This window comes from Musca autumnalis, unplaced genomic scaffold (genome assembly GCF_047663935.1).
Source record: "Musca autumnalis isolate F117 unplaced genomic scaffold, ASM4766393v1 scaffold_2, whole genome shotgun sequence".
NCBI classification, from domain to species: Eukaryota; Metazoa; Arthropoda; class Insecta; order Diptera; family Muscidae; genus Musca; species Musca autumnalis.
Window position 1 is genome coordinate 45,486,074 of NW_027411755.1, and position 13,874 is coordinate 45,499,947.

Sequence of the window (13,874 nt, forward strand, 5' to 3'; positions counted from 1 at the left end):
ATGAAATTTTATGGCGATCGGTTAACGTTAACCCGTGCCAACCTAGCGATCTTTGTTTCCATAGTAATGTGTATGGGACCAAAGGCGTATTTTCATCAAAATTCTCCGAATCGCACATTTATGGTCCGATCGATAAAAACTTTACTTTCATAATTGTGGCTAAAAACGATTTCTACAAAATATGTTGAAACTCGGATCGGATTTTGATATAGCTCCAATATGCATATTTGGCCGATTTTGGGTATTTTGGGCCATATATAGCTATATCAAAATACGATCCGATTTCGACATTTTTTGTAGAAATTGTTTTTTTAGCCACAATAATGAACTGGTAAAGTTTTTTTATCGATCGGACCATAATTTTGCCATTTGGAGAATTATGGTGAAAATGCGTCTTTGGTTCCATAAAAATTAATGTGAAAACAAACATCGCTAGGTTGGCACGGGTTGACGTTAACCTATCGCCATAAAATTTCATATATAAGGTTTTTGGATCAAGTGGAAAAAATAGGGAGTAGAAAATCAACAACCTTTTTTGAATTATTTTGGAAATGTTATTAACCTTTCCAAAAATGGTTAGATATATTATTTAGGTCTCCTTAATTATGTAAATATTATCCACGCTACCTTAAGTTGTTGTAAATGTTATTCACACATCCTAAATTGTTTGAAATATTATCCGCACATCCTAAAATTGTTAGAAATATTATCCAAGCCTCCAAAATTTTTTGGAAATATTGTTCACGCCTTCCACAATTGTTCCACTCATTCAAAAATTGTTGGAAAATTATCCGCACATCCTAAAATTGTTAGAAATATTATCCAGGACTCCTTAATTTGTATTATTCACGCCTCCAAAAATTTTTGGAAATATTGTTCACGCCTTCCACAATCGTTGGAAACATTATCCACGCCATCCACAATTGATTAAAATATTATCCACGCCTCCTACAATTGTTGGAAATACTATCCACGCCATCCACAATTGATTGAAATATTATCCACACCATCCACAATTGATTCAAATATTATCCACGCCTTTGACAATTCATTGAAATATTATCCACGCCATTGACAATTCATCAAAATATTATCCACGCCTTCCACAATTGTTGGAAATATTATCCACGCATTCCGCAATTGTTGGAAATATTATCCACGCCTCCTAAAATTGTTGGAATTATTATCCAGGCCTCTTTAAACTATTGGAAATATTGCCCACGCCTACCAAAATTGCTGGAAATATTATCCATACATCATAAAATTGTAGTAAATATTATGTACGCTTCCTAAAATTGTTGGAAATATTATCCACTCCTTCTAAAATTGTTGGAAATGTTATATGCGCCTCTCAAAATGTTTGGAAATATTATCCACGCTTCCTATAATTATTGGAAACATTATCCAGACCTCTTACAATTGCCGGAAATATTATTCACGCCTCCTAAATTTGCTGGAAATATTATTCACGCCTCCTAAATTTGTTGGAAATATTATTCACGCCTCCTAAATTTGTTGGAAATATTATCCGAGCCTCCTAAAATAGTTGGAAATGTTATCCACGCCTCCTAAAATAGTTGGAAATGTTATCCACGCTTCCTCAAATTGTTGGAAATATTATGCAAACCTCCTATAATTATTGGAAACATTATCTAGACATCCTAAAATTGTTGGAAATATTATTCACGCCTCCCACATTTGTTGGAAATATAGTTGGAAATGTTATTCGCGTCTTCTAAAATTGTTGAAAATGTTATTCAAAAATAGTCGGAAATGTTATCGATGCCTTCTAAAATAGTTGGCTATGTTATCCACGCCTCCTATATATGCATAAAATATTATCCACACCTTCTAAAACATTTGGAAATGTTATCGATGCCTTCTAAAATAGTTGGAAATGTTATCGATGCCTCCTATATATGCAGGAATTATTATCCACGCCTCCTATATATGCAGGAATTATTATCGACGCCTCCTTAAATTGTTGGAAATGTTATAAACACCTTCCAAAATAGGTAAAATGTTATCCACACCTCCTAAAATAGTTTTATATGTTATCCACGTCACCAACATATGTTGGAAGTGTTATCCACACCTCTTAAAATTTGTGGAAATGTTATCCAAGCCTCCCAAAATTGTTGGAAATGTTATCCACACATCTTAAAATTTGTGGAAATGTTATCCAAGCCTCCCAAAATTGTTGGAAGTGTTATCCACACCTCTTAAAATTTGTGGAAATGTTATCCAAGCCTCCCAAAATTGTTGGAAATGTTATCCACACCTCTTAAAATTTGTGGAAATGTTATCCAAGCCTCCCAAAATTGTTGGAAATGTTATCCACGCCTACCAAAATTGTTGGAAATGTTATCAACGCCTCCCAAAATTGTTGGATATGTTATATAGGCTTCCTAAAAACGTTGGAAATGTTATCCACGCCTCCCAAAATTTTTGGAAATGTTATATAGGCTTCCTAAAAACGTTGGAAATGTTATATAGGCTTCCTAAAAACGTTATCCACGCCGCATATGTATATGAGAAATGTTATCCACACCGTCTATAAATGTTGGAAATGTTATCCACGCCGTCTATATATGTTGGAAATGTTATCCACGCCGGCTATATATGTGGGAAATGTTATCCACAACGTCTATATATGTTGGAAATTTTATCCACGCTGTCTATATATTGGAAATGTTATCCACGCCGTGTATATACACTCCACGTCAGTAGAATAGAACACCTACATTTCTGTTAATGTTAGCTTATTTATCCCGAAGCGAATGAATTTACGTTTTTAATCTTGTAGGGATTTAAAGCCTATGATGTTCCGTATCAAACACAGGCAAAATTATGTTTCTAGCCCTTCGCGAAATGTTTTTATGATAAATTTTCTGAGAGTACTATGAAAAATAGGCATTTATTTTTGGTCATCAGGATAGAACAGTCATTTTATTTTCGCGAATTTTTGAGATATTAATGCCGAATTTTCTTTTAGTTGATAAAGCAAGGCTTTCTGATCATTTTTCCCCAAAGAAACCCAAAAAATTATTCCGCGGACACTGAAATAAGAGAGTAAAAGAGTATAAATTGACAGATAATTGAAACATCTCGGAATATCAATATGAGTTGCGAAGCTATGTCATATTTCTTCACAATAAGATAGAATATCACATAGACAACCTCGACGGATACAATCGAGTGCTTCGGATGCTGATAACATAGAACATTTTCAAAATAATTATGAAAAACGTCAAAATTTTTTAGAAAACCTAGATGTTTTGTTCAACAAAATGATTTTTCCGCGAACAAGTCGGACGTTTAAAGGTTTAGAAATACGCTGCACATTTAGAGGAAGATGATCTGATATGAAAACAACCGCTATTTTAATACACTGAGGGAAATTTTAGTACTTTTTAAAAGCAACATACGTAACCTAAAACCTCAATTTCTATGACTGTGTTTTCCCGCGACAACGGGGCTTTTACATATGCGAGTTCAGTTAAAAGAGTACTAAATCGTAAAATCCGGTATGGAGAGCTTAACCTGGTCGATTTATATTGGAACATAACACTGTTGAGAACAGTCGCGAAGACCGAAATAAGAAAGCATATAAAACTAAAAGTCCAAAGGGCGTGTTCAATATAAAAAATTTGCTAAAATTTCCCTCAGTGTATTAAATAGCGTATGTTTTCAAATCAGATTATCTTTCTCTAAATGTGGAGGACATTTCCAAACCTTTAAACGTCCGACTTGTTCGCGGAAAAATCATTTTGTTGAACAAAACATCTAGGTTTTCTAAAAAATTTTGACGTTTTTCATAATTATTTTGAAAATGTTCTATGTTATCAGCATCCGAAGCACTCGATTGAATCCGTCGAGGTTGTCTATGTGATATTCTATCTTATTGTGAAGAAATATAACATAGCTTCGCGACTCATATTGATATTCCGAGATGTTTCAATTATCTGTCAATTTATACTCTTTTACTCTCTTATTTCAGTGTCCGCGGAATAATTTTTGCTTTTCTTTGGTGAAAAATGATCAGAAAGCCTTGCTTTATCAACTAAAAGAAAATTCGGCATTAATATCTCAAAAATTCGCGAAAATAAAATGACTGTTCTATCCTGATGACCAAAAATAAATGCCTATTTTTCATAGTACTCTCAGAAAATTTATCATAAAAACATTTCGCGAAGGGTTAGAAACATAATTTTGCCTGTGTTTGATACGGAACATCATAGACTTTAAATCCCTACAAGACTAAAAACGTAGATTCATTCGTTTTGGGATAAATAAGCTATCATTAACAAAAATGTAGGTGTTCTATTCTACTGACGTGGAGTGTATGTTGGAAATGTTATACACTCCGTCTATATCTGTTGGAAATGTTATGCACGCCTCCTATAATAGTTGGATATGTTATCCACTCCTCCTATAATATTTAGAAAGGTTATCCACGCCCCATAAAACATTTGGAAATGTTATCCACGCCTCCTAAAATTTTTGGAAATATTATCCACATAACATAAAAAAACATTGTTCCACAACATCCCATATGGGACAAGGGAGACTTCTCTCATATCAATGAGTGCACCCCGTTTCATATTTAGCTCAATGATATGGGACCTACCTTTTATCGCCGAGTTCGAACGGCGTGTCTTAAGACACCACTTGTGGAGAAGTTTTTCAAGGCAGAAATACTCAGGAAATGTCGCCAACATTACTGAGGGTTATTTTGATGCCTGGCCGGGGAATCGAACCCGGACCTTCTGCGTGCAAGGCGGTCGTGCATACCATTGCACCACGGTGGCATCCGCCTCCTACAAATATTAGAAGTGTTATCCACGCCTCCTAAAATTGTGGGAAGTGTTGTCCACGCCTCCTTAAATTGTTGGAAGTGTTATCCACGCCCCCTAAAATTGTTGGGAGTGTTGTCCACGCCTCCTTAAATTGTTGGAAGTGTTATCCACGCCTCTTCAAATTGTTGGAAATATTATGGTGGCTGCAACATAACGTTGGTTTGGATATATGTAGCCGTTCAGTGATGCACCAAAAACTACAATTAGTTGCACAGGGGTGTGTGGTATATACTTCAGGCTTTGGTCCCTTCTTTACTGATTTATTTATATTTTTAAGTCGATTCATTAATTTTTTGCTCAAACGTACAAATAAGTGGGCCCACTGTGCACTAGAATGTTTAAGAAAACAAAATAAATAATATTTATTTATTTCAATTATAAAGTCATTGATCATATGCATAATTTTTAAGTTTGTCAAATTTCCGTTTTGTACGAGAAGTTTTTTTTTTTAATTTTGGACAATGAAAGTCATAATGTAATATTGTACACATTTGACAGATGAAGATAAACAAACCGACATACATATCAAATGTAGATGTTATTGATTGATATGTTGTTGCATGGGGCAGCAACGTATGCAATGACAGTTTTCCATACATTCTTGAATATATTTCGCTTCCAAAAAAACTTCTGACCCCTCCCCTAGAATTGAGTTTCTGTGTACTGCGTGGATTGTCCAGAGTTCAATATGACCGGGCGGAAATGTTGTTTCTTCTTTGTTTGTTGGTAGTAATGAAGACGACGGGGACATATCATTTAAAACTGTCTGCAATCCAAAGAAGGCGACGGACATATCAATCTCAGTTTTGTTGTATGATATTGTGAAATAGTAATTGAAATGTACACGCAAGATGTTCAATTGAGGAATTGACAAGAGATTTAAAGAGAAGAAATGGTAAAAAAATATAAATTGAATGCATGGAATGACCCACAAAAAATACATGAAAAATAAATAATTAACCTTGAACATGATTTTAAATATAATTTCAAAAAGAATTGGTCACTCAATAGACATCTTATTTGCAAAACTATATGCTCCTCACTGTTATCAAAACATTGCTAAAGTTTAGGTTAAAACCAAATGCACAGAGCCCCCTACTACTGTGCGGTACGGTAGGGTATTGCAAACGTTATTCACCATCTTTCTTGATTACAGCAGCAACATATTTCCTGGTACTTTACAACCAACAAACATTTAGGCAATTTTAATCAATTCCTTAACGGGCCAAGTTTAAACGAAAAGAAATAATAAATAATCAACAACATAACTGCACAATTTTTTTCCAGCTAACAACAACAACTTTCTTCAGCTGTTCAGTTAAAGCTAAAGTTAGTTAATGCTATTGATGGTGATAGCGCATTATGGCAGGGTACATACCTCTATTTTTAATTTCATTAACAGCATTGCGATTATTTTCATCATGAACATTGTTGCTATTGGCCGTTGAGCTTTTCTTTTTGGTATTACATTCCTCGCCAGTGGAATGGCCACTTTCCTCTTCTTCCAAATCGTCGTCATCCTCTTCATCATCTTCACCAGTTTCGACACCATCATCCTCTTCATCGTCGTCGTCATCATCAACAACAACTTCATCCACATCGTCATCATCCTCCTCCTCGTCATCATCATCACGTCCATGGCGGGTAACAGAAGCTACAACATTCCCGCCAGCCATATTGTTGTTATTACGATGATTGTTTTTAATGTTTGTTCGGGAGTTTTTAGTGATTTTTGATGAGTTCGCTGAGCTCTTTCGATTACTATTGCCACTTGTGGTTGTTGTTGTTGTTAAATTTGTTGCTGTTTTTGTTGTTGTCTTAACGACAACATCATTATGTGACCATAATTTTGTATTACCGTTTGTTACGACGACGGACTTCTTCTTTTCATCATTGAGTGTTGCTGTCGCTGGCGAAACGGTAGTTCCTCCTAAAACACCCGTTGATTGGGTGGACGTTAAAATATCCTTGTGATAGGAATTATGACGACTGCGTGCCACAGCAGCAGCCACAGCTGCTGAATTGGCGGCATCTGAATTACTTGATTGTAACAGGCTGCTGGTATTCGTGGTGGTGGCCTGTGCTCCCGGAAATGTGGCATTACGTTTGTGGCGACCTTTGGCCTTGGGAAAGGCCACCAAAATATTTAGCCACCATTTGGATTCTTCAGGGCAGGTACCTTTAACGAATGTAACACGATCTGGTGCCGTTATGGCAATTGAATTGCTATGGCCGGTGACATCTTCGGCTGTGGTGACCTCTAGAACTTTGGTCATATCAATGCAGGCCTGGGGAACGGTTTCGGGCTGAAAAGAGAGAAAGGTAAAGTGAAAAATTAATTATATCCTACAGAAGCGAAGGGAAGAATATTTTGAAATAATTATCCAGGCCTCCCAAAAATTGTTGGAAACATTATCCAGTCCTCCCAAAATTGTTGGAAATATTATCCAGGCCTCTAAAATTGTTGGAAATATTATCCAGGCCTCCTAAAATAGTTGGAAATATTATCCACGGCATCCCAAAAATTGACGGAAACATTATCCGGGCCTCCAGAAATTGTTGGAAACATTATCAAGGCCTCCCAAAATAGTTGGAAATATATCCAGGCCTCCTAAAATAGTTGGAAATATTATCCAGGTCTCCTAAAATAGTTAAAAATATTATCCACGCCTGTTAAAATTATTGGATATATTATCCAGGCTTCCAAAAAATGTACGAAAATATTATCCACGCCTGTTAAAATTGTTAGATATATTTTCCAGGCCTCCCAAAAATTTACGGAAATATTATCCACGCCTCCCAAAAATTGACGGAAACATTATCCAGGCCTCCCGAAATTGTTGGAAATATTATCCAGGCCTCCCAAAAATTGACGGAAACATTATCCAGCCTCTCAAAATTGTTGGAAATATTATCCAGGCCTCCCAAAAATTGTTGGAAACATTATTCAGGCCTCCCAAATTTGTTGAAATATTATCCAGGCCTCCCAAAAATTGTTGAAAACATTATCCAGGCCTCTCAAAATTGTTGGAAATATTATCCACGCCTGGTAAAGTGGCTGGAAATATCCACGCCTGCTAAATGGGCTGTAAATATTATCCACGCCTGGTAAAGTGGCTGGAAATATCCACGCCTGCTAAAGGGGCTGTAAATATTATTCACGCCTGGTAAAGCGGCTGGAAATATCCACGCCTGCTAAAGGGGCTGTAAATATTATCCACGCCTGCTAAAGGGGCTGTAAATATTATCCACGCCTGGTAAAGCGACTGGAAATATCCACGACTGCTGAAGGGGCTTTAAATATAATCCACGCCTGGTAAAGTGGCTGGAAATATCCACGCCTGCTAAAGGTGCTAAAGGGGCTGTAAATATTATCCATGCCTGGTAAAGTGGCTGGAAATATTATCCACGCCATTTAAAGTGGTTGGAAATATTATCCACGCCATTTAAAGTGGTTGGAAATATTATCCACGCCATTTAAAGTGGTTGGAAATATTATCCACGCCATTTAAAGTGGTTGGAAATATTATCCACGCCATTTAAAGTGGTTGGAAATATTATCCACGCCATTTAAAGTGGTTGGAAATATTATCCACGCCATTTAAAGTGGTTGGAAATATTATCCACGCCTGGTTAAGTGACTGGAAATATTATCCACGCCTGGTAAAGTGGATGGAAATATTATCCACGCCATTTAAAGTGGTTGGAAATATTATCCACGCCATTTAAAGTGGTTGGAAATATTATCCACGCCATTTAAAGTGGTTGGAAATATTATCCACGCCATTTAAAGTGGTTGGAAATATTATCCACGCCATTTAAAGTGGTTGGAAATATTATCCACGCCATTTAAAGTGGTTGGAAATATTATCCACGCCTGGTTAAGTGACTGGAAATATTATCCACGCCTGGTAAAGTGGATGGAAATATTATTCACGATTGGTAAAATGGCAGGAAATATTATCCACGCCTGGTAAATTGGCTGGAAATATTATCCACGCCTGGTAAAGTGGCGGGAAATATTATCCTCGTCTAGTAAAGTGGCGGGAAATATTATCCACGTCTGGTCAAGTGGCTGGAAATATATCCAGGCCTCCCAAAAAGTGTTGGAAACATTATCCAGGCCACCCAAAATTGTTGGAAATATTATCCACGCCTGGTAAAGTGGATGGAAATATTATTCACGATTGGTAAAATGGCAGGAAATATTATCCACGCCTGGTTAAGTGACTGGAAATATTATCCACGCCTGGTTAAGTGACTGGAAATATTATCCACGCCTGGTAAAGTGGATGGAAATATTATTCACGATTGGTAAAATGGCAGGAAATATTATCCACGCCTGGTAAATTGGCTGGAAATATTATCCACGCCTGGTAAAGTGGCGGGAAATATTATCCACGTCTGGTAAAGTGGATGGAAATATTATCCACGTCTGGTCAAGTGGCTGGAAATATATCCAGGCCTCCCAAAAAGTGTTGGAAACATTATCCAGGCCACCCAAAATTGTTGGAAATATTATCCACGCCTGGTAAAGTGGCGGGAAATATTATCCACATCTGGTAAAGTGGCTGGAAATATATCCAGGCCTCCCAAAAATTGTTGGAAACATTATCCAGGCCACTCAAAATTGTTGGAAATATCCACGCCTGTTAAAATTGTTGGAAATATCCACGCCTGTTAAAATTGTTGGAAATATTATCCGCGCCTCCTAAAATAGTTAGAAATATTATCCGCGCCTCCTAAAATAGTTGGATATATTATCCACGCCTGGTAAAGTGGCAGGAAATATTATCCACGTCTGGTAAAGTGGCTGGAAATATGTATTATCCAGGCCTCCCAAAAATTGTTGGAAACATTATCCAGGCCACCCAAAATTGATGGAAATATTATCCAGGCCTCCCAAAAATTGACGGAAACATTATCTAGGCCTTCCAAAATTGTTAGAAATATTATCCAGGCCTCCCAGGAATTGTTGGAAACATTATCCAGGCCGCCAAAAATTGTTGGAAATATTATCCTCGCCATTGGAAATATTATCCGCACCTGGTAAAATGCCTGGAAATACAAAATTTGTGGGAAATATTTATTATCCACGCCATTGGATGAAATATTTATTATCCACGCCATTGGAAATATTATCCGCGCCTGGTAAAATGCCTGGAAATATTATCCACGCCATTGGAAATATTATCCGCGCCTGGTAAAATGCCTGGAAATATTATCCACGCCATTGGAAATATTATCCGCGCCTGGTAAAATGCCTGGAAATATTATCCACGCCATTGGAAATATTATCCGCGCCTGGTAAAATGCCTGGAAATATTATCGACGCCATTGGAAATATTATCCGCGCCTGGTAAAATGCCTGGAAATATTATCCACGCCATTGGAAATATTATCCGCGCCTGGTAAAATGCCTGGAAATATTATCCACGCCATTGGAAATATTATCCACGCCTGGTAAAATGCCTGGAAATATTATCCACGCCAGGTAGAATGCCTGGAAATATTATCCACGCCTGGTAAAATGGATGGAAATGTTATCCACGCCCGGTAAAGTGGCTGGAAATATTATCCACGTCTGGTGAAATGCCTGGAAATATTATCCACGCCTGGTAAAATGACTGGAAATATTATCCGCGCCTCCTAAAATAGTTAGAAATATTATCCACGCCTCCTAAAATAGTTGGAAATATTATCCGCACCTCCTTATATAGTTGGAAATAGTATCCACGCCTCCCAAAATTTGACGGAAACATTATCCAGGCCGCCCGAAATGGTTGGAAATATTATCCAGGCCTCCCAAAAATTGACGGAAACATTATCTAGGCCTTCCAAAATTGTTAGAAATATTATCCAGGACTCCCAGGAATTGTTGGAAACATTATCCAGGCCGCCAAAAATTGTTGGAAATATTATCCACGCCTGGTAAAATGCCTGGAAATTGACGGAAACATTATCTAGGCCTTCCAAAATTGTTAGAAATATTATCCAGGACTCCCAGGAATTGTTGGAAACATTATCCAGGCCGCCAAAAATTGTTGGAAATATTATCCACGCCTGGTAAAATGCCTGGAAATATTATCCACGCCTGAAAAAATCTGGTAAAGTAGCTGGAAATATTATCCACGCCTGGTAAAGTGCATGGAAATATTATCTACGCCTGGTAAAGCGCCTGGGAATATTATTCACACCTGGCAAAGTGGCTGGAAATATTATCCACGTTTGGTAAAATGACTGGAAATATTATCCATGCCTGGTAAAATGCCTGGAAATATTATCCACGCCTGGTAAAATGGATGGAAATATTATCCACGCCTGGTAAAGTGGCTGGAAATATTATCCACGCCTGGTAAAGTGGCTGGAAATATTATCCACGCCTGGTAAAATGGATGGAAATATTATCCACGCCTGGTAAAGTGGCTGGAAATATTATCCACATCTGGTAAAATGGCTAAATATCCACACTTGGTAAAATGGCTAAATATCCACACTTGGTAAAATGGCTGGGAATATTATCCACGACCGGTAAAATGGATCCACGCCTCCTAAAATTGTTGGAAATATTATCCACACCTAAAATGTTATCCACAGCTCTTAATATTTTTCTAATAAATTCATCGACATTTTCGATCTGAATTCCAATAGTAACGGAACTTGACTTGAATTAATTAATGTAGTTTTTAAACTTCTGTTCATATTTCGTTTTCCTTTGGCCAGTCCCTCTTGCAGCTCTTGATGTGAATATTCCCAAATAAAAAGGAAAACAAAACAAAAAACATCATGTTGGAATGAACAAATCCAACAACTACACAACAAGATATTCAAACGAGTTATGACAGTTTCAGTAGGGTGCCAATTAGTATTCAATTTCCTACTATTTCTTGCTGCTGTGATTTAATGTTTATGATTTTGTCTAATCGCTATGGCAATGTCCGTTCAACCAGGCAGCCAATGGTGCAACAGTCTGTGGCAGCAACGACAATCACATGTTCGTCTCGCTCTCTGTGTAAACGTGTAAGTTAGTGAGTGTATTTTTCACATGGCAAGAATAGTTGACCAACTGCCGTGTAGGAAATGTAAGTGTTACTTTCACAGAAGGGAGCAAACGTGTAACAGCCACGACATGCTGCATAAATGCATTAGCCAAATAAGCCACAGCAACAGCATCAAAGCAACAAGGAAGAAGTGTCCTAGTGCCCAGACCAAATCTGGTCTCCAGTCACCGGGAGAGAAAAACAAGACAAGCCAAAAATAAATTGTTTATGTTTCCTCAATGACTGTAAATCACATGAAGATCTCACTAGGAAATGTTTAGCATCATGGATGGATGCTATCCTGTTTTCAACATCTTTTTTTTTTGTTCTTCTAAGAGAAGTACTCAAACCAAATCAGGAAAGCACACAACTTGTAACATCACAAAATTCTAAAAATTCTTTTGACCACAACCAAAACTTCTGGCAAAATGAAAGAAGGAACATGTGAAAACCTGCTTAGTAGAACCTAAGCCATTTGGTGATATTTGCCAATGTGGTTTTTACCTTTATTCGGTTAAAGCCATATTACTTTATCATAATTTATATTTGATATTTTTTGTTTTGCTAGCTGCAAAGGTGGACCAGAGTAGTTGTTGCTTTTCTCTGTCGTCTGAATGTCCACAGATTGCAACAACAACAAAAAGGAAACATTTTTAGCAAGGAAAAAAAAAAACACAAAATTTCTTAACAAAATGACAACAAAGTGAACATCCAAATCTTGATTTAAATATTCCTTTCTATGGAAAATTGGAGAAAACCTGTTCCTGAACTAATCTTTCAAGACAAAATCGCTTTCGATGTAATGGGGAAGAAGGTTTTTTTATTGTCATAATTTATTAGAGAACACTTTCATTTGAAAGCTGAAAGCGGCCATCAGAGTAGGGACCTGCTGTCTTAGGGGAAGACTTCTTGTCATTGAGTTCATTTTAATATGTTAGCGTGGATAACATGCCCCCAAAAATTGTTGGAACTATTATCCACGCTTCGTAAAATTGTAGAAATATTACCAACGCCTCCTAAAATTGTTGGAAGTATTATCCACGTCTCCTGAAATTCTTGGAAATATTATATAGGCTTCCCAAAATTGTGGGAAAATATTATGCACGCCACCTAAAATATTCGGAAATATTATCCACGCCTCCTAAAATTGTTCGAAATATTATCCACGCCTCCTAAAATTGTTGGAAGTATTATCCACACCTCCTAAATTGTTGGAAATATTATTCACGCTTCCTAAAATTGTTGAAAATATTATGCACGGCACCTAAAATATTCGGAAATATTATCCACGCCTCCTAAAATTGTTATCCATTTTTTGAAATATTATCCCCGCCTCCTAAAATTGTTGAAAATATTATCCACGCCTCCTAAAATTGTTATCCATTTTTTGAAATATTATCCCCGCCTCCTAAAATTGTTGAAAATATTATCCACGCCTCCTAAAATTATTGGAAATATTATCCACGCTTCCTAAAATTGTTGAAAATATTATCCACGCCTCCTAAAATTATTGGAAATATTATCCACGCTTCCTAAAATTGTTGGAAATATTATCCCCGCCTCCTAAAATTGTTGGAAATATTATCCACGCTTCCTAAAATTGTTGAAAATATTATCCACGCCTCCTAAAATTATTGGAAATATTATCCACGCTTCCTAAAATTGTTGGAAATATTATCCCCGCCTCCTAAAATTGTTGGAAATATTATCCACGCCTCCTTATTTTTTTTTTGAATTATTATCCCCGACTCCTAAAATTGTTGGAAATATTATCCACGCCTCCTTATTTTTTTTTTGAATTATTATCCCCGCCTCCTAAAATTGTTGGAAATATTATCCACACCTCCTTAATTTTTTTTGAATTATTATCCCCGCCTCCTAAAATTGTTGGAAATATTATCCACGCCTCCTTAATTTTTTTTTGAATTATTATCCTCGCCTTCTAAAATTGTAGCAAATATTAACCACGCCTCCT

The 13,874-nt window shown here is 36.8% G+C and overlaps 1 protein-coding gene across 5 annotated transcripts in view; it reads right to left on the reverse strand.

The window, feature by feature from the left end:
* Positions 1 to 13,874, reverse strand: part of osp (myosin phosphatase Rho interacting protein outspread) — a 442,634-nt gene that overhangs the window by 88,936 nt on the left and 339,824 nt on the right. For all 5 annotated transcript variants that reach the window (XM_073967644.1, XM_073967645.1, XM_073967641.1 and 2 more), the window contains exon 5: positions 6,238 to 7,165. In XM_073967644.1, the coding sequence (XP_073823745.1) occupies positions 6,238 to 7,165 (928 nt within the window). The remainder of the gene's footprint in view (positions 1 to 6,237; positions 7,166 to 13,874) is intronic.